Source organism: Perca fluviatilis, chromosome 9 (assembly GCF_010015445.1).
Source record: "Perca fluviatilis chromosome 9, GENO_Pfluv_1.0, whole genome shotgun sequence".
NCBI classification, from domain to species: domain Eukaryota; kingdom Metazoa; phylum Chordata; class Actinopteri; order Perciformes; family Percidae; genus Perca; species Perca fluviatilis.
Window position 1 is genome coordinate 41,431,363 of NC_053120.1, and position 21,982 is coordinate 41,453,344.

Genomic DNA, 21,982 nt, shown 5'->3' on the forward strand with positions numbered 1-21,982 from the left:
ACAACAATTATTTAATAATACCACTATGCTGGACAAAGTGCTGTATGTTTATATAGGTGTTCAATTATGTGAGGTTTGATTAAAAGTGCCTTCAAATAGGTAAGAAATGAAAATATATAATGTCAGTGAAATATTGTCAGTGAGCACATACAATAAGGTAATAATAAATGACCGGGGTCTGCCCTACAAGTAATCAAATTACACAGGAATCTATGAAATAAACTGGGCCTCTTCCTGCCACATCAAAGATTCTAGGGTGTGTTAAGATGTTTACTCTCAGTACTACACACTAGTACTCAAGGCACTCTGGCTGTTGTAATAGGGCTGGATTTTGCTGATCTGTTACCAATTTGATACCTGAGTTTGAATAGCAGTACCAAAATACCTACTAAATATCTTATATTACTATATAGAAACATAAAATATATATATTTTTTAAATTTAACAACAAAGTCCAAACTTCTGAAATGCTTTAGAGTTTAATGGTTTAACACAGTGAAATACAGTATAAAATGTACAAAATTATAATTCAAATCACGCAATATCTGAAGGCTGAGAATCTGGCTAAGCATTCAGTGCTATTTTTCGGTACTTGATAAACCATTACAGCACTTCAATTCAATTCACAATTCAAACACTAACAGTATTTAGATATTTGATACCCAGCCCTAATGTAATCTAAACAATACAAAAACATTTAAAAAATGACACAAGCAACTACTCAAAATCAAATATCTCTGCCTCCTTCTCTTTCCAAAAAGCAAAACTGCGGTCGATGTATTTACAAATTTCTTCATTGCTAAAACTGGAAATGTCAGTTCCAGTCTGGAGCCCCCCCTCGTCAGGTGTGGGCGTCTGCACAATGACCTTAGGGACCTGTCTAACCTCTGGGAGGATGTGTTTCACCACTTTTACAGTGCTTTCAGACGGACTCACAGTGTTTCCAAAGAACTTCACTTTAATGTCCTCAAAGCCGTCCTTCCACTCGCGGTTCCCGGCCTCGATGTCCTGTACGACAGCCTTATGGAAGTCCCTGACCAGCTCCCAGGGAAAGCTCCCCACGTGGTCAAACACCTCAAAGCACAGCAGGTGTCTCATTTTGCGTTCGTCCACAGGCAACTCCAACTCCAGCATGTGAAAGTAGCCCAGCATGAAGAGATCCAGGGTCAGGTTGTCGTACTCCACCGGCATGCCGTCCAGACGAGGTAGGAACTGCTCTGGGGAGTAGAGGGCCTGCTGCCTGTGGAGCCTGTGGATAACACTGAATGGTTATTCAAGATGTATTAACACTAGTCTGACACTAGTCTATATCCACAAGGTTCAACTTCCGAGATTGCTCCGGTGCCGACCAGAAATTCCACCAGATGTCCCTCTTTTCGGCCGGATGTCCGTCCCCTTCCTCTGTCTCTGTGTTGGCGTTCTAACCTCCGGTGGATTTGTGAGGACTATGGTTAACTGCTCCTCAGATCTCTGCAGGGTAAATCCAGACAGCTAGCTAGACTATCTGTCCAATCTGAGTTTTCTGTTGAACGACTAAATCTACTTTTGAACGTCCACATGTTCCACCAAAACAAGTTCCTTCCTGAGACTATTTAGCAGCGGCACCGTGGCTCCGTCCGGGGCTTAGCCCCGCCCAAGATGATTGTGATTGGTTTAAAGAAATGCCAATAAACCAGAGCATGTTTCTCTCTCATCCTGGAATGCTGTATGGACTAGTCAGACCTTCTTACGTAGCGTTGTGGAGGAAGGTCTGACAATGCGAGACACTAAAGATTATAAACTTAACCATCAAATATTTGGCATTTGTTTTGCTGAATGACATCAATGATTAATTGATATTTTAAATTGTGAATTCATTTTCTGTCAGGCTACTAATGGATTGATCAACTAATAATTTCAGACAGCATTCCAAACCAGACCTTTAAGCTGTTCAGTGGATACTTTTTAAGTTGGATCGTGGACATTTAAAGTTATCACCACTGGGTTACCTTATTCAGCGATAGATAGTGACTTAACAGACATTTATTTAAATTAAAATAGTTGAGATTTTTTAATTTTAACTGAAACTGAACTAGTCCTTAATCCTTTTTGTTGACCACTTGGGGCAAAGTAACTCAAGCTAAAAAGCTGATTTATAAGCTCTTGAAGTTGATATGGCAAACATGTTAGAAATGGTGGAATGTAACTAAGTACAATTACTCAACTACTGTACTTCAGTCCAAATGTTGAGGTACTTGTACTTTACTTGAGTCTTTTCCTTTCATGCCACTTTCTACTTCTCTACTCCGCTACATTTCAGAGAGAAATATTGGACTTTTTACTCCACTACATTCATCTGTTACAGCTTTAGTTACTAGTTACTTTACATATTAAGATTTCTGCACACACACACGTAGATTATAAAATCTGATGTTTTAAACTAAACTAACCAACAATATAACGGCCTACAAGTCCAGCTGAGATGATTAGACCATTAAACACTTAGTTGACTGACAGAACTGGTGCGTGCAGCTACTCGAGTGATGTGTTTTAAATCACCACTGAGATAGGACACCAGCAGTGTTCAGCTTGGGAGACGAAGAGGACATAAAAATGACAAAATAACTACCTCTTCTAAAGAGTCCATCGTGTTTTTTTTAATCAGTCGTATCCTCCTTGATTTGACGGGTTAAACGCTACCAGCAACTGTGTGGAGGAGAGGTGGGGGTGGTGCATGATCACCGAAGGCCTGCATCATGTGAATGTGCCGACAGTGTTGTTGTCATTATTTAGAATTCCCCATGGGGGAGACAGAAACTACACACTATAGCTTTAATTAACAATATTTTAAAATGTATGGATTTTATATGCAAGGAAGATCTGTTCAATACCAGCTCAGTCATAGTAGTAGTAGTTTTGGTCTCAACCAGTATCATGTACCAAAAGGTTAAAGGTTATCACAGACAATGGTAGGTTATAAGAAGTCATGCAGCCCTACCTGCGTATCTGTCTGGACGGGACACTGGAGATCATGCTCCTCCAGTTCCCCAGCATCTTGTTGACGGCACTTCTCTGCTTGAAGAAGTGTCCCAGAGAACTGTTCATCATCTTCGACTGGGCGCTCTCCACGCTGCCCCTTTGACCTGACCCAGATTTGTCACTCATCCCCTGGTTTCCGCCACTCATCTTCCTCTCTGCTGCATCCTTGCTCTTCAGTGTCACAGTGTAGGCCGATTTCTTCCAGTGGCCTAAGAACAGCACGACTATACGCTCCTTTCTAAGGCTGGTGGACTCTACAACACCTGTAACATTTTCATCGTGGTCAATGCCGGAGTCACGGTTCTGGTTTGTCTCTGGGGCCGGACTCAAGACATTAGGCTGTTTGTCTGACTCTGAGGCCTCAAACTGTGGGGAAGAACTTAACACTACTGCCTCCGCCACCTCATCTGACAAAGGTAAGTTCTGTGTCTCAAAATTAGACTTCAAAGTCCTCACAGACACCCCAAACTGATGGATTTCATCCTCTATGCTCTCCCTGCGTACCCTGGTGGAGTTCTGTCTGTCTGGTGTCTGAGAGAACACGGTGATCAGGTCGGTGTTGGGCATCTTGCAGTAGGGCTGGTCTGTCAGGTTGGTCATGAGCAGAGACATGCTCTTTACGATGCCTGAGATGCGGCCACACCACACAGGTAGGGGAACGTGACTAGAGAAGTTTCTGAACTGTGTGTTGACGGTGATGTTCACTATGGGGGCTGGCAGGATGTGCCTGAGCTCCTCGGCTAGGCGAGCGAGCTCCAGCTCGTAGCCCTCACAGTTCCTCTGCATGGAGACGTTGGCAATCTGCTGCTCCAAATAGATGAGGTCATCCTCAGTCAGCAGCTCACCAGAGGGCCCCAGGATAGCATTGTGGGCTTGGGAGTACCTCCAGCTGACTTTGGCATATCGGTTCCCATTTTCCTGTAAGAGAAGAGGCAAACAGCAGGCAGATAAACATGAAGGATGTCATATTCAAAGGTTTTTTTAACATTTCAAATGGCTTTGGCGTGAGAGGGAAAGAGTAATGATACAGTAAAACTGCAATCCAAACCTCAAAAATATGACTTGACTAGCAATGTGTTATGTGTTCAGTGATTTGTTATATGCAATTAAAATTAAATGATGATAGAATTTCCAAGTGTTTTACATTTTTTGTCAGTAATGCAGATTTAGAATAGTATCACCAAATCAGACCACAATTTACGTTTTGCTCATAGTGGTCTGGTCATTTGTTTAGAATGAGATTTTAAGTAGGCTGGTCAACATACAGTCTAACTGACTTTTCTAGGGCTGCAAACTATCAATTATCAAAATAGTTGCCGATTTCTGTTATCGATTAATTGACAAACTTTTTTGGCAGATTTTTTTTCTACCAACGTAACATGATTATGTAAACCCTCTCCACATTTCTCTTGATTAATCAAACATGTACACTGAGCAGTATCTGCTGGACTCAAAGGATTCACATTGAATGTTTTCTAGACTACAATGATGTAGCTAAAACTGTGATCATGACATTCCCGAACCTGTGCTCCGTAAGATTGAGACGAATGTATAAATGTAAGTGCAATAATACTTTAACCCTGTTTAATCTATGGAGATATATTACCTTCCTCCTCTGATCCTCCTCATCCAGCAGCCTGGCCTGCAGCTGTCTCACCATGACTTGCCTCTTCCACTCAGCAATGGGGCAGCCTCTCTCATCATGAGTGGGCACCAGGTAGTCGATGTCCGACAGGTTGGCCTCCTCAGTGGGCAGGACCACCATCTTGTTCTGCACAGACACGGCATTTTAGCTAAAGAAAGGAAGGATGTACAAACTAGGAAGGCTTACTGCACTTACTGCTTGTCCAGGGAAAACTCCTGATAATCCTGATTGTTTAAAGGATTTAATGGAAGTCATGTTGCCAAGAAGTTTTCTTTCACCCAGGAGGTTTGCATCAGGAAACATCGTCTTATCAGCAGAGAGAGTTATCTCACTCCCAGCGGCCTTGGGCTGATTGAAACCTTTAATAACTGAAATACAAATCAGAAGTGTCTGTCTTACTCACTCTAATGTAACCATTACATAGTGATACTAACAATAACACACAGTTTTAGTAAATAGAATGATTAAGTTAAGATTGAATAAGATAAACAGAACTGGTTTTCTCACCAGATGTCGCAATCTGAATCTTCTCTATTCTGTGGACAGCGGCTGTTTTCTCCGGCTGAGCAGGTGTGGATGAAGCACAAGGTAAAGGAGGTGCAGGAGGGGGCTGAGGGTACCTCGCCTGCGGGGAATCCTCACTCTCAGGTTGCTAGTTTGGACAAAAAAAGAGACATGGCCCGGTTGCTTTGGGTTGTATAGGTCAATTGTGAAGAATGGAAAACGTGGTGAAAAAGTGAACTCAGCATTTACCTTTAAACTATCCATGGTTGGCTTACTGTCGTAAGTGTCCGTGCATGTGTCGCTCAGGCAGCCGTAGTAGTCCTCCCTGCAGCACTGCAACAACACAGCCGGCTTGATCTTCACTTCTTCCTCCGCTGGAGCAATTACCTCGATGGGATTATCTGCGAAGGCTGTCTGCAAACATCACCGTTACAAAGACTGTTTTGTTTTGTTTTGTTTTGTGATCCATACACCTCCACATCACAAACGCCTTTGCTACTGTTGTCTGCCTTTATCAAACAGCAGGTAACAAACGGTCCATGCTGATTGAGTCAAATGTTTTGTCCCTCTGCATGTTGTCACACAGTGAATGAGCCAACACACAACAGAAACCGATTTATAGATATTGTTTTTGGACAACTGAACTTTTTACTTTCTGAACACCTTACATCCTTACAACAAAAAGCTATTAGTCTGGACTTTTAGTTCTACCGTTCACAAAATATATATTTATAATATTTTTATTGTTTTACAGGAAATAAATGACCTGAGGGAGGTTATTTCCTTTTTTATTTGTTGTCAAAGTCACAATATTAACAGGTACATGTAAAGGAATAAAATATGTATTTAGTTCTGTCCAAAGGTAGGAACATACAGTATATGGCAGAAATAGAGCATTTACAGATTGTGGGAGATAGAAGTGTAGATTTAGGCAGTGTAATCAATCACACTATTATTCCTATATTATATAGATTTATTTGGATTGTTTTCTACAGGTCAGTATGACATGTAGGTGTAAAGGGAGTGAAGTATACTGTATTAGGCTAAGCATGGAAGTAAGAGTTATTAGCTTTGTTTTTTTTATCTACTGTACATTATGCCGGTGAAACCATTTTATTTTTAACTGCGGTAAGGAATTGTAAGAAATAGGTTAAATTAATTAAACATTCTAGTATGAAACGAACACATCAAAACATTTTAAAAACTGAAGACATGCACTATGAAAGACAAAAGAACCAAACAAGCGCATGGAATAGTAAGCAACCTTGAATAATTGGCAGCCTTTCACACCACTCTAGGGAGGATGTATGGAAACATTTAGATCCCCTTTAATGAACCTGCATTGTTCTAATGCACTCCATGCAGAATGCATATCAAATTCAGCTCTCCAAGGACATTATTAGTAACCAAAACATCAAAGGCAGCCCTAATATGCTGCTGCATGCTGTTGTGCTTTGTGTCCGTGAGGTGGTCCTTGCCATTTCCTCTCACACAGCACTTTGATGTCCAACAGCACGAAATATGCTGTGACACTGTTCGGGCGGAGGAATTAACTTCCCCGAAGTTGTGCAATCCATAAATAGATAAACTATGGGGCTGGGAAAAGGGGAGGGGGAGCCTGATTCCTTTGTGACCCTTCTCGTAAGAGTTCAGTGTCCTAAAAGCTATGATGAACCGGTCCGTGTGTGTGTTTAATTAGACCCAGTGGCCAGTGAGCATTTGGTTTTCATCAGCACCACATCACAATTGCCACGCAGATATACTGTAGTTAGCCTAGCCCTGTTTTGGCCTGGATCTACTCTCCCTCTATCAAAGACCACAAAGAGCCCCGATCCCTGCAGATTAGGAGCCAAGAGTTAAAAAACAGCTACTCAGTGCTGCCTCATTGTCAGACATGGCGCACCAGTAATCTGTGGTCTCTGCGGGTCGAGCCACGAGAGCGTTTAAGCATTTCAGAACACCATGTGTAGTTAAAAACATGTCTTGTAATTCTGGAGTCAGTCATTAAAACAACTTGCTTCCACATGAAATATTCACGTTCTTGGTGATAAATTGCAATGTGGAATGTATACAGCGGGTGAACATTATACACAGAACACTATAGTGTAAATACATGTCCACTCACATGTTAAAATACTCTCAGGTTTCCCGCAAGGAGGTAAATGCTTGAGAGGCTAACTACTGACGTCCACAATGTTTTTGCCAAGTTTTACAGCTTTTTTGCACCCGCTGTAGCTTAGCTAAAGAAGACAAATGACAATATTGATCTACTTCATAATGGAATATTGTTAAGAGCTACTGGATCAGAAAACTATATCTAGAAACAGTGCAGGATTCAAAAAAGGAAGAAAAATCATGTCTAATTTGCAAAACAAATCAACAATGACAACATACAGTACCATAGTAAGGTCATGTGCCTGGAATATTAGTCATGCCTAACCGTAAGAGGCCACAACTGATCAGAAAATAGGTTAAACATTGCCAAAACATCTGTTAGCTAGGGCTTAACAACTTACAAAACTTTCCTTTCATTATACATAACTAATTATTCAGCATGTCATGTCACTTATGAACAAATGCTCAAAGAAAAATAACATAATGTAATAAAGCATAAAGAGGAGTAAAAACAAGCAAAAGCAGCACAGACAGTACAAACTCTAGGGAAATGATCTATAAACCAAGCTAAAACCTACTAACCTTGATCTGTGCACTCTGGTACGACTGAACGGAGAAACTCCGGAGGCAACGACTTGTGCAGCCAGGTATCTGGAGCGGTCGCTCCGTGACGAGGATGTGACACTATCTTAAGATCACCAACCACTTGTTTGACACCATCATCAGCATCTCTGCCAGTAGCCAAGGGTCGCCAGGCAATAAACAATAAACTCTGATCGGAGAATGTGGTTAATAATTAAGGGATAGGATAGGGTGGCCGGTAGTGTCACTGGACAAACCAATGGCCATGTTGTTGCACGAAGGGAAGTATCAGCTGAAGACTTGTCAAAGCAGCTGTTAAAGAGACATTGTTTTCCACTTGGGACAATTGAACAGAGGAGTTAATTCATCAAGCTTTTTTGTGAGGGTGGGGGTACAAATCTACTTGAGATGGTTTGTAAACTGTGACAGTGGAAACACAATGTGACAGCAAAAGCTTAAATAGATAGGTTTGATTGTTAATGTGAAAAAGCTGACAACAGCAAACAGAAGATTTTATGACTATGATAAAACCGATGCAATTTAAAAACAACAAAAAGATGGCCATTTAGGATCTTTAAAAGTCAAATAATAGTGAAAGATGACCTTTACTGAAACCCAACTACACCTATTAATATAGGTAGTTTTGTACAACCAACATTTAATGTTTAATGTTGTAGAAGACAGCATAAAGAAAATCAGCAAATATTCACACCTGAGAAGCTATGAACAGTGAATTTTTTAATTTAAAACGATTATTAAGACAGTTGCAAATTAATTTTCTTTTGATCCACTACTCGATTAATGGATTAATTATTGCAGCTCTACAATTATATCTAGATTTTAACACCTTGGCATTAAATACTTTTCAAAGTAGAAAATGTGTGTAGAGAGTATTACAAGGTGTATGCGGATAGGATCTAGATTTTACAGTTCTGTAAAATATCTCCCCATCTGTGATACACCTGCAGCTGGGATGCAGCCAGATTTTATATATATATATATATAATATGTATGTATAAGATTGAGACAAATCAACTCATCAGATTATTTTATCTCTGACAAAATAAAGAACACAATGAGTCTATCAGATTCTCTCTGGTGATAATGTTGGTAACATAATTTCTAAATATTAAAAATAAAAGCCATTAAAGCATGTGTTTTGTTTCTCATTGCAAAAAAACAAAGCGGAAATCTCCACAAAAACAAAAACACAGTGATGAATTAGACGGCAAAGTGTTTCCTCTGTCTAAAAATACCATTCTCAAACAACAGTATGTTGGGTCTGATGGCTGTGAATGGAGAACAAAAGCCTCAAATGTGTATGAAGTAAACCTCACGCCACACACTGTTTATTTGATTGCAGCTGTTCCTGAGATGCGAGAAGAGGAAGAGCGGTTGACAGCGCTGAACAAGTCTGACCTCGCTGTGAGCGATCCAAACATGCGAACAGGCCAAATACACAGCTCACCCCGCTCAATGTCCCAATCCATTTAGCTTGCTGCTCGGAAATGAGATTATCTGACTGACACTTTAGAACCAATGAAACCTGTGATCTTTACAAACTTAAAACACCACCACAAATGTAATTAACGCACGTCTACTTGTACAGCTCATCTCCGGTAGGTTTCAAAGCATTACATTACGTTTGTTTTCCAAATATTATGAAGATTTAAATCATAAAAAGGCTGTTTGAGGTTCTCTATCAGATGACCTCTTTGTTCACATCAAGCCTCCATCTGTGTGTCCCATTAATACGCTGCCAAGAAACCAAATACATCATTCTGTCATTACCGACATTACACAGTATCCAAAGGTGACAATCATAGCACTTCCAAATCCCTGGAAAAAAACACGACACACAATCAAACGTTTGTTTGAAGCCAATGACATCCTGCTCTCCGAGTCCACAGAGGGATAGAGTTGCCGGTTCCAGGCATCAGAATGGTGAAAACGCTGAAACTTAAGCTTGTGGATCTCATAACGGGCTCAGCCCACGGGCCCTCCACCTGAGCCGCTGGAGAGGGGTAACTGATAGGCCCTTAGCTGGCTGCGGCTCCGGCTGCGTTCGACGTTGCAGCGGCCCCTGCGCTAATTAGCTCCCCATTGTTGATGGGAGAGGAGAGCTCAGCAGCCACGCCTCGCTGGCTCCCTATCATCATCCTCTTTATGTATGAGTGCTGCTCTTCTCTGCTGACTTATTCATGGCTTCTTTTGGCCGACAGCCTTCGTTACTCTGTGTACAGCGCTGTGTAGTGTGCACTATAGGCGGCAAGTGGAGTGTGATGGGCAGAAACAAGGAGAGGCTGCAGGTGGACAGCTGTGAGGCTTTAAGGTTCAACAGGTCGGCTGACAGAGTGGTCTCCATAGGCTTTTTTAATTAACAGTATAATCTGTTTCCCATTTAAAATCAACTCCACAAGCTCAGATTTCAGTATCAACTGTAATCCTCTAAACCTAATTATTATGTAGCTATTTAAAAGAAAAACAAATAAATCAAGATATAAACAGGCTGGACACAGCACACTGACTGTTTGAGTTAAATGCAGGCCAGTTTTTTTACTGCATTGACCCCTGACTTGAACAGGCAACACCAGCATAAACAATGTGCTAACACTAAAATATTCATCAATCACATTAAGGAGTGTTGTGCTCTCTGCACAAAACAAAAGAAGTGTCCTCGCTGGCAAACTGAGAACATAAGAATCTCCTCCAGCAGTCACGGCACCATCACTTGTAATGCCCTATTAAACACAAAGACAATCATCCTCCACTTTCTTAGTCCTCTTAAACTGAGAGCACAGCAATCAGGCGGAGTGGAAGACAACAGCGCCGGAGAAGGACAGGCCCGACCTGCATGAAATACATGTCGCAAATTAAGAAAATGATTCACCGAGGTTCCAAGATCTTCCAGATGTCTGCTGTTGACCACACATCCCAAACTAGCTTTGATTTTCATGCCAAAGTAAACAGCTGGGCAGTGCTGACACAAAGAGAGGACACAAAGCAGGAAAATGTGTTAAATAAAATATTCTGTAGGTGAGAGTGAGAAAGCTTACATTTTTCTGCACAGCACAGAGATATCTGGCACATTCATGGTGTCCATTGTACTCTGCCAAGTCGGCTGCTGTGAAGCCATCAACATCACGATCTGAAGGGTTGGCTTGATTGGCCAACAGGATTTTACAGCACTGAAAGAAAAAATTGACCAAGACACAGCAATATGTATAAAACATTGCTTTATGAAAAACAGTTTAGTTTATTGAGAAAATAATAATAACAACAAAAAACTAAAGAAAACAGTTGCGTCCAACCTCCAGCTCTCCATTCTCTGCAGCATCATGAAGTGGTGTCCCTCCCCAGTAATCCTTGATGACCTTTGACCCCATGTGAAGCAGCCTCTCCAAGATACAACAATGCCCTCTGCTGGCAGCAAAGTGCAGAGCAGTCGCTCCATCTCTGTCCTGGCAGGACAAGCTGACACCAGTAGTGGTCACCTATTCAGGGTTAATGAAAAAACATCAACGTGGTGAAAAAAAACATAAACTATATCTAGGAAACACGTTGTTGTGCTTCTCTACTGACCAGCCACAGCACCACAGCTTGGTGGCCCATGTGAGCAGCAGCATGCAGGCAGGTCATGCCATCGTGGGCCCTCAAGTGGACGTCAGCACCGCACTCGTTCACAAGGTACTCGACAACATGCAGGTGGCCCTCCTGGCAGGCCAGATAGAGCAGGCTAGCACCGGTGACAGTCTGCTGGTCCACACATCTGTAGTCCAACAGGGAGTTACTATCTGCCATGAAATGCTTTAAAACATGTTGTCAGTAGTGGGACCAATATCATAAATTCTGCCTGATACAAAGCACCAATTTAATATGTAGATGATTTATGAATGATGTTACAAAAACACGTGGACCGATATATGTTTTGGGTTATTTTAGCCATAATAGGCTTCTGTTCAGTTGAGTGTGCTGAGTGTGACATTCAGAATTCTACAAAGAAGCCTTCAAGGATACACAAAACGGAGATAAAATGGTTTTCAAAATGTTTCAAATAGCAAAGTATGTAAAAGTAAAAGTACATACAGTACAAGTGTTTTAGACCTCTACATCAGCAACAAGCTTAACAATTCTCACCAAAACTCATGATGGTAAAGCAATGAAATATACTATATCTTAATTGTTCTTTGGTTTTTACCGGCATTGGTATTGCTTGAAATGTTGAACAAAATGACTGAATGCTGAATTTCAGCAAAAACCCCAGTATTGTAAAATCATAATAAGCAACACGAATAGAGGCACCTGATGAGTGTAACATGTGAAAAAACTTTAAAATGCAGTGCTACGTATTGTTATTAGTAGTAATTGTAGACAACATGAACAGACACAGAGCACATTAGGAACCTGTCTGTGGATCGGAGTCTCTGGTAGGGTTGCATGATATTGACAAAATATATCGATATCGATTATGAATATTGCGATATCGATATTAATTTCAATATTTTTAAATATAGGTAAAATTACAAAACTTACGGGAAAACGCATCAAAATAGATTCATAACAAATACAACACAAGGTTTATTTCAACTGATTGTCATATTGGATTGGTCCAACATGAATACATAAATAAGGACCATGTCTATAGAACAGGACATGTTCTACTGGTTGGACAGTATCAAATATATAAATAAAGAGAACAGGACATGTTCTACTGGTTGGACAGTATCAAATATATAAATAAAGAGAACAGGACATGTTCTACTGGTTGGACAGTATCAAATATATAAATAAAGAGAACAGGACATGTTCTACTGGTTGGACAGTATCAAATATATAAATAAAGAGAACAGGACACAACTTTTCTTTCTCTTCTCTGATTGGTTCTGTTTAGTTGTTTCTATCTATTTCTTCACTCACACTGTCACTCTGTTGAAATATGCACACACGTGGTATGCTCCATAGGGTTTGTCACAGAGTGGACATGTGCACTGACGTGCACTAACATTGCACGTGGCATGGTAACTGGCCAATGAAACATGATCATTACAGCGTTTCAAGCTCTAAATCAAACACAGCTAAGCCACACAGCCAACGGACGGGACGCAGCGCTCCAAAAAATATACAAAATATTGCATACTTATCGCTACACTTTCAAATTAATATTGTGCAACGTGATATTGCGATAACAATATTGAGTCGATATATCATGCGCCCCTAGTCTTTGGGAATAAAAACATCACATGATCCATCTTTGCATCTGACAAACCTAAAGCTGAAATTCATACTGTCAAGTATGAATACCATACAATGATTCTTCTGTTGATAAATGCACTGATTCTCGAGTGCTTGCTTTGTTTTGAACTGACTTTATTGGTATTTTAGCCACGACATAAAACCCGACAAACCGGGATAAGCATCTCCAACTACTGGTTTATGTGTTTTAATAAATAAATAAGTAGTTGGCTGAATGTAATGTTGGATAAACAGTTGATGTAGCTTAGCTAAAAGTAATATATAAAGCATTGAAATAAGTTGCTAAAAGTAATAGATAAAATAAATTTAAATAGTTAGCTACAAGTACTCGATAAATATGTTTTTTATTTAAATCTAGCTAAGCTATACTGGAGAAATAGTTGGAAAAGATAAAGCTGGATAAGAGAACTGGATAAATGGATGAATTATTCCACTCCTGGTGGTATATGTTATATAGTACAGACGCAAACTACATCAGACAAAACATTTTGGGAACCACTCTAAGCTTTATGATTTTTTTCTTATCATTCTAGCTGACCTTATAGTAACCTGAGCAGATGGTAGGTTCCAGTTGCGAGGCTGATCGAGTAAATGGCCAGTCGCTGGTCTCTAATAGTGGGACAGTAGGCTTCTTTTCTTCAATTTTAAGTTACATTTGTTGAACTTCCCAGAGTTCCTGTTTAGCCTTTGTTCAAATAATAGTTTGTTAATAACATAGTTTTAACAGTCTTTGACAAACACCCACATCTACTGGGGCGGGACACTACTGTATTCAGGTGTGACCTCCGCCATATTTCAAAGAACAATCAGTGATTGCTGTGAACTCACCCTGGTACCTGTTGAAGAAGTAATTTTAAACAGGTGAGGTCCCCGTTGGCTGCAGCATAGTGAGCAGGTACAGCTCCACAGTTTGTCTCCGCCTCGGCCACTCCTCCACCAGATAGCAGCCACTTAATGACCTCCACACACCCAAACCGGGCTGCCAGGTGGAGGACAGTGGCACCAGCAGCATCCCTATCCTGGAAACATGATGAAGATGGAGCTTGATTTAGACTAATTCAACTCCTCTAATGTGAAGGGTTATTATAATAAACACTTGATTATCAAGTTACGTCAAAGGAGTTTCATTACTGATATGTACAAAAGATAGTGCAAGATAGGTTTTTTTTAATGATTATTTTTTGGGCTTTTCCGCTTTATCATTTTTGGAAACCCTGGACCTCTGCGTCGAGGCATAAACCTCTAAATATATGGCCACCCCGGCCACTGATAGTGCAAGACACAAAACAAGTATATTTATTTACCAAAGGATAAAACGTAGGGATTCTTGTGAGGACCAACAATTAAGATATTTGGTGGTCTCAATTAATAATAAATAAAAAACCATAAGATGAAACATTTTTCACATTTTCTTTAAGGATTCTGTAAATTCAATGGAAATGCGCATGCATAATTTTGAGAAACAGAGATGTATGTAGACTTGACTCAATACTAATAGCTAAGTTCAGAGAGAGCTCCCCTCAAGCATCTGGACGTAATTACACTTGCTATATAATACTAATGGATACCCAGTAAGTCAATACCATATGATGTAATCAGCTGGTGTACAGTACCTTTTACAGCTGCAGTGATGTAACTATTCTCTGGGATCAGTTAGATGACCATCTAAAGCCATCGCCTGAATTTAGACTCACACACCATGGAGTCAGTAGAAATTACCAGGAAAACTGGACATGTGGCATCTCTCCAAGGCATTTGAGCTCTCAGGGTAGGTTTTTCTTCTTCACAGTGGATTCATTTACCTCAATGTTGCAGCCTCCCACGTCTACCAGCCATTGCAGCTCCCGGATGTGGCCTGTAGCTGCTGCATCATGTGCTGGTGTGGCCCTGTTCAAGGCCCGGGCATCAGCTGCCAGCCCCAGCTCGCTCACCAGAAACTGCAGGCACTCCAGGCGTCCACACCTTGCCGCGTGGTGCACTGGGCCTGCACCTTGAGCATCAGTGACGGCAGGTGAGATATAACCAGAAGATGCCAGCTCCATCAAGTTTGCAAGATCCCCTGCTCGAGCAGCCTGGATGGCCCGATGAAGCACCATCCCGGGCTGCTATGAGTAGGTTATGGCACACAGAACAAGCTCCCTGGAGCTCTTTGGCTCCCACCAGGGTACCATCTCTTTCTCGTTCATGCTCAACTCTCATTCAATAACAAAAACTCATGCACTCATTGCCTCTTCCCGAGCCAGGAAAATGACACCTGAGCGGCTGCCAGCTGGCCAGCATGGCTATTGGGGAGAGAGGAGGGGGTCAGAGCCAGTGAGATAGAAAGGTAATGAAAGACGGGTGGAGGCGCAGAACTTGTGGCCTCCTGCTCTCCTTTGTGTGGCAGCGACCATATGCTGGCACACGCACCAACGCTTCACTGGAGATGGGGGAACTGAGGCGGCACGGAAACTTAAGTAATGGGAGAAGTCAGAGCCAAGGAACGGTGGATTACAGTGAGTGTCATTTGTTTTTTTACAACTATTTTAAAAATTCATCTCAGTGGGGATGACTAACAGATTATCAATTTGCAAGATTATAATCTACATATATTTTATAGTTGATTAGTGAAAAAATATTAAAAGTGTATCTTAATATTTTATTTCAATAATGCTCACACATGTTGCCCCGACTCCAATTAGCTGATTAGCTACTTACATGACGTGATGGAAGCTGAGTACAGTCATCTCTCCAGAACATCACCCCTCAGGTCGCTTCAAGTTCTTCCCTTTTATTATTTATATTAAATATTTCATCCATTTTACATGATCATTTAATGTAACAATAAACACATGATGTATTTTTAATTCCGTACATCCATATTTGACCTACAGGACTGTCTAGGCACATGAAGGCGGCAGTCCATTTCTTCCAGCAGCTGCACAGTTTCCCTCAGATCTTCCACAACTGCATCCACATCTGCTTTGGTCGTCCCCCTGCCCACGCTCAACCTCAAGGCATTAGCTGCCACCTCTGAGGGGACCCCACAGCTCAGAAGGATATGGGAAGGCCTGATGGACAGACAGAGTGCAGTGCAGGGGAGTTATGCAACCCGATCATTATGGTGTCTGGATGAAAGCATAACAGGTGAAAGAGGGCCTCTTTTACCTGTTTCCACTGTCTGAGTGGCAGGCAGCACCAACGCTGGCCAACAGCCTCCTACAGTTGGACAATACTCTCCAGCCTAAAGCAGGAGAGAGAGAGAGAGAGAGAGAGAGAGAGAGAGAGAGAGAGAGAGAGAGAGATAAATCATTTAAAGCCTTTGTAGTTTACAAATAGCCCTGTGCAGGTCATGAACTGTCTCTGACTAACATTGGTGTAGGGTTAGAGGACAGTGTTTAGGGCTGGCAGGGCAGACCAGACATAGGACAGAGACAGAGGAGCCATGAGATCACCTTGTAATGTTGGGCCCAGGATGGACACGTTACATGTGTTAGGGAGCATATCAGAGCCAGGGTATTGGCTGTTGAAGTGGATCTTGTCTTTAAAGACGGCCTGAAAAGAAAACATACTGATGGTACGCTTTTTTAATGCATAAAAAGGGAAGCAACAGAATAATGCTAATGTAGGTTATAATATTTTAAGAACAAAAATACCTGTGAACCGTAGTCATAGTACAGTTCAAATGAACTCAATCACACCATAAACTGATGACATTACTATTGACATCTATCACGGTCACAATGACATTGTGACATTTTTCATCTCTCTAAATGGATTCAAACTTACCTTCAGTCGTTCCTCCAGGTACAGTTTGGTACTTCGCATATGACTTTCATAATCTGACAGATTACAGGTCACTAGTTCTGCAGCCTAACAGACACATAATAAATCAGTCACTACAAATGAAACATAATATGACATTTTTGGTGTCTAAATAAAGAAATAATATCAATGGTATTTAGGCTACAAGATGGTCACATTCATAAAAAATCACTTTCTGTCATATATGCTCAAACTGTCATTATATTCTGACAGTACTACATGAATCAGATCATCTGTGAAACCGAACAGACGCGTACACGAGCAGCTGCAGACAACGCTGGCGCATAGTAGGTCTTGTTGTACTATCCATTTGGAGGACGCGTTCCACACACGGGCAATAGAGCGCTATGCTACCACTTGATTTTTAAATGTAAGAACTGATCATGTATAATTTTTATTTAGTTAGTTATTCAATAACACAACAAGATACAGTCTAAAGATGAGCAGCGATTTTAATTGGCAAACAGTCTAAACATTTTCAGCTTCATAAATTATAGTATAGAATCACAACCGCTATGCAAAAAGCTTATTGTTAAAGATTTGTAACCAACTGCCAAACTACTGTGACAAGACATTAATTTCCCTACTGAATTATGCACAATTAAATCAGGAAGCTAAAACCTCCTTTAGAGTAAAGAATTCCACATCCAGAGCAAGAAACATACCTTTCCCAGACCAGCAATCATTGGTGTGTTTTCTGTGCTGTAATTTTCAGAAAGACAGAAAATAGACCCTTATATTTCAATCTTGACCATTGTTTAATGCATATTTGGTACTTTATTGATTTTTCCTCAAGTAAGACAATGGATGATGTTACCCTGGTCTGAAGTTTCTCTCCTGTCCTCCTCCAAACAGCATGGGATACAAAGGAGTCCTCGTTCCAGGGCCGTTCACGTACAACGCACCAATCCGAGGGGCATAGAACTAGAAATGTTACAAAACCTGTCAATAACATGTATTAACCTATTTGTGATGCCAAATAAAGATATTTTATACAACAGATGCCTGACCTTGTGTCCCACTATGGTGAGGTAATCCACGCCCAGTACACAGGCATCTACTGGGATTTTCCCCAGAGCCTGAGCAGCATCAGTGTGGAGCAGAATCCTGAGCCGATCCTTCTGCTTGTTGAGAGAGTTTATTCTCTGGCAGATCTCTTGGACTGGCTGACATTAGATAAGGCACATTAGACTGCACTGCACACGGAGCTTTTTGTTTTAACATTGGAATTGTATCGATACACGGAAGGATTTTTCAGCTTCATCAGCACCTATTTCACCTTCGAAAATTGACGGATTGTTCTACTCTAACATCTTTTATGATAATCAAAGTAGAATTTCTCTAACAGCAGTACTGCGAGTACTAAGAGATACATTTCCAGGTGACCCTAGAAGAGTCTATCTCTATCTTACCATGAGGACTCCTGTCTCATTGTTGGCCAGCATGATAGAGATGAGACAAGTGTTGGGACGCACCGCAGCAATGATATCCTCCACCTCCACACAGGCAGTCACCTTAGACACAGGCACGTATGTCACATCTGTGTGTCAAAAACAGTTACCCAACAAGTCAAGAAAGGGTATACATGTAAGGAAGCTACTATAGAATACAGCTGTTAAAATAAAGTCTGATATTAATCTGAATAACATTTTACAGGATTGTCTCCTACCTGCCTTGCCCTCTTTCTGTAGGTGCTCAGCTACTAGTTTGACCGAGTCATGTTCCACATTTGAGGTGATAATGTGAGGAAGAGCATTGTTTCCATTCTGGTGCCCTTCACCTTGCTCTGCAGCCCTGCAGCTTCTTCTGAAGTGCTCTACAGCAGTGTGAAGCACCAGGTTATTGGCCTGAAAGAAGATTTGTTTGCTATGAACCACCATTGCATGCAATGATACCACTATTTTGCACAAAATATTTTCCAGCATCACACAAAACTGTTGTAGCTTTTAAAAACCAAAGCAAAAAAAGTGCACCAACAGATTGATTACCTCCGTTCCACCTGATGTGAAAATTATGTCTTCTGCTTTACCTCCAACCATTCTCGCCACACTCTCTCTGGAGTGATTAATTATTACCTTGGCTTTAGCACCTAGAATACAAAAAGCACTTTATTGTTTGCACATCATTGGTTGGGTGATGAGAAGGCAAAATAGGGAAAATCAGCATTAGCTTACTGATAGTAAATTAATTTACACACACACACACACACACACTTGCTTTCCAAATCCAAAATGAATTTAGTGTAATAGCATTTTGATGAAGGTTTAAGTGTTCTTCACCTGCTATATAATTGCTACTGGGGTTTCCCCAGGCATCCTGGAGGGCTTCAGAAATGGCTTGGATCACTTGTGGTTCCAGTGGAGACGTGGCATTGTAATCCATGTAGATCCTACATTACATTAGGTACATTGGAGAGAAACTTTCTCTCATTTTATGTTCAAGAGCATTAAAAATAATCTAATTAACGACATGACCAATCCAAATCAAACCTTCTTACCTGTCTACACTCATTTGGGAATAATGTTGAAAGGTATGGCCAGTGAAGGTGTGACCTTTTACCTGGTGATGTCATCAGACACTCCTAGGGAGATATAAGACATTTAGCAGAATGTCTATGTACATTTATTAGTCAGGCAATATTCCCAATAAAAACTAAATTCACTGGATTTCTAATTAAACACTAAATAACTCTTTATAGCAAAGCTCTTAATTATATCTCTCCACTTTTTAATTAGTGAGGGTTGCATTAATGTTGAGTTTCGATTCCAATGTGTTTAGAAAGAAGAGTTAGAGTAGGATTATATATATATATATATATATATATATATATATATATATATATATATATATATATATATATGTAGTATTATATATACCCAGCAGATGTAACTGAATCTTGATGGATTAAATGTGGTGTCAACTACTGTATAGGCTACTCCAATTCTAATCATTGTATATGTCATTAAATGCCGACTCGGTATCTCACAGAGACTACACAGGTTTATCACACATGTGAAGCCAACATTTAGCGTTAACATAACACACCACTGTCCAGACTCTTTCCCTTAGTCCACTCTGTCAGCTAACGTTACATCCATACAGGTAACGTTGTATCCTCAGCTAACGTTAAGTTATCGTTATATACTCAGCTAACGTGAAGTTATCGGGTAGCTTCCTGGTACCAACTATGCTTACGGTTAACTCACAACACGGGGAAACGTGTAGCTACTATAACTGGAACATTAGCTAAAACAACCTGTCCCATCCCTGGAAATGCCTGCGAGACCGGGATGATATTTAGCCAGCTAACGCTAACCTACTGTAAGTAACATCTGTTAACTGTAGCTAAGGCTAACGTTAGCTAGCTACTGCGTCTTAATCATTTTTGCTAGCATGATTACATGTAACTGTTAATCTGCTTTCAAGCTCTAGCTAGCTAATGAATAAGATATGTGTGACACGGCAGGCTGAAATAGCTGGCTTTGTGTCTAACCTTGTGAAGTGATGTGAAGGTGTCCTGGATAGATTTACTACTGTCTGTGTCAATCATTAGCTAGCTAACCAGCCAGAGCCAGTAGGTAGGACTGGACTGACTCATAGGACTGACTGGATGAGGCAGGACTCCGCTGGGTTGCCAGGTATCTTTACTCCGCTGGGTTGCCAGGTGTCTTAAAGGGAAAGCTGCAATTAACTAGATGTTAGAGAACGCTCAAAACTATTTTAACGTTCTTATATATTTTTATTTATTGTTTATTATACATTGTATTTATTTATTCTACTTCGTTTAAGAATGCTTGATTCTGATTGGCTAGGAGGAGGGCATTAACCCGGCATATTGCCCACTGTGTATTGCCCGCTGACTGAGCACAGCGTCATCAAATAGTAGATCAATACGCAGCTTGTATTTTTTTTTCTATCACAGACATTTCAAACATGACGTCCATTGTAAAAATAAACCTTGTTTAAAAAAGTTTCTAAAACGTGTCTGAAATCTATCGGAAGGTCAGTAGATAGGCCAACATAATTTTGCAAGCGAGATACAATGTAGAGACTACCTTATTACACTAACGTTAGTGATCAGATGCAGCCTTGTGTGGTTGCTATAGAAACTATTAACGTTAGCTACAGTTGAGCTAACATTATTCGATGTAGGCTAGTTCTAAATAGCCTACAAGCTGACCTGAAATTGCTGCGTGAATCCACAGCTCTCTCCCCGGACACCCCGTTAGGTCTAGTTTCCAAAGTTTGGTTTGACCTCCAGCTCTGCTTGGCGAGGCGAGGCAGGGAGGGCACTCGGGAACTGACTGCGTCCTCATTCGCCATAAAAGTGGATGACGCCGGGGATGAATACGTTAGTTTGTCGTTCAATCCGGAGATGAAGAACCACAAACAAATGACCCAAACAAGGAAAACCTCCGAGGCGCAATGTATGCGGAGCCAGGCAACCCCAGATGTCCAGCCCTGAGCTTCAAAAAATATCTCGCCAGACGTCCGCCGGGTGTCACCGCCTTCTACCTCCATCCACTAAATGACCCCAAACCACATCTCTGGTACTCCACACAGCCGATGGGGAAGAACTACCTGGGGGACATGCTTCCACGATTGTCCAAAGCAGCTGGTATGACCACCAGATACACCAACCACAGTCTTAGAAGCACGGCTGTCCGTCGTCTGTCTGAGGCCGGGCTGGAGTCCAGACAAATCATGTCTGTTATTACGGGACACAGGTGTGCCTAAGCCTAGGTTATACGTTTATTGTGGTAATAATAACCTGAAGCCTACTGCAAATGTACATTTTTTATTATTTTTTTTTGCAGGTGTGAATCCAGCCTCAAAAGCTACTGGGCCCCATCCAACACGGACAAAAAAGTTTGGAGTCGGGTGTTGTCCGCACCCCAGCAGGCCTCCTCCGCAGCAGCATTTCTCCCCCTCAAGCTGCGCAATCCTCTCAGCCTAACTCGTCCGATTCATCTTTCCCTATGCCCTTCAATATGTCCCATTTTACAATCAATGGGAATGTCCAGTTTATTACACATAAATAAATCAATAATTTTGTTATAC

General features: G+C 41.1%; 2 protein-coding genes across 3 annotated transcripts; both read right to left on the bottom strand.

The window, feature by feature from the left end:
- Positions 1-477: 477 nt before the first annotated feature.
- Positions 478-15,757, bottom strand: LOC120565871 (espin-like protein). Its single transcript, XM_039811955.1, has 11 exons — positions 14,920-15,757; positions 13,946-14,136; positions 11,447-11,633; positions 11,176-11,358; positions 10,921-11,052; positions 5,417-5,581; positions 5,171-5,315; positions 4,859-5,031; positions 4,625-4,789; positions 2,978-3,936; positions 478-1,249 (listed from the first exon to the last, which is right to left on the bottom strand). The coding sequence occupies exons 1-11, from the start codon at positions 15,211-15,213 to the stop codon at positions 718-720; spliced, it is 3,126 nt and encodes a 1,041-aa protein (XP_039667889.1). The 5' UTR covers positions 15,214-15,757; the 3' UTR covers positions 478-717.
- Positions 15,758-15,867: 110 nt separating this feature from the next.
- On the bottom strand, positions 15,868-21,233 carry scly (selenocysteine lyase). Of its 2 annotated transcripts, none has more exons than XM_039811957.1 (13): positions 21,102-21,233; positions 19,419-19,502; positions 19,201-19,310; positions 18,910-19,010; positions 18,591-18,768; positions 18,334-18,461; positions 17,932-18,087; positions 17,739-17,845; positions 17,587-17,623; positions 16,886-16,969; positions 16,552-16,651; positions 16,265-16,340; positions 15,868-16,167 (listed from the first exon to the last, which is right to left on the bottom strand). In XM_039811957.1, the coding sequence occupies exons 2-13, from the start codon at positions 19,430-19,432 to the stop codon at positions 15,960-15,962; spliced, it is 1,299 nt and encodes a 432-aa protein (XP_039667891.1). In that variant the 5' UTR covers positions 19,433-19,502; positions 21,102-21,233; the 3' UTR covers positions 15,868-15,959. The 2 variants fall into 2 exon arrangements, with proteins under 2 accessions (XP_039667891.1, XP_039667890.1); XM_039811956.1 differs by lacking the exon at positions 21,102-21,233 and adding an exon at positions 20,415-20,555.
- Between the last annotated feature and the right edge of the window lie 749 nt (positions 21,234-21,982).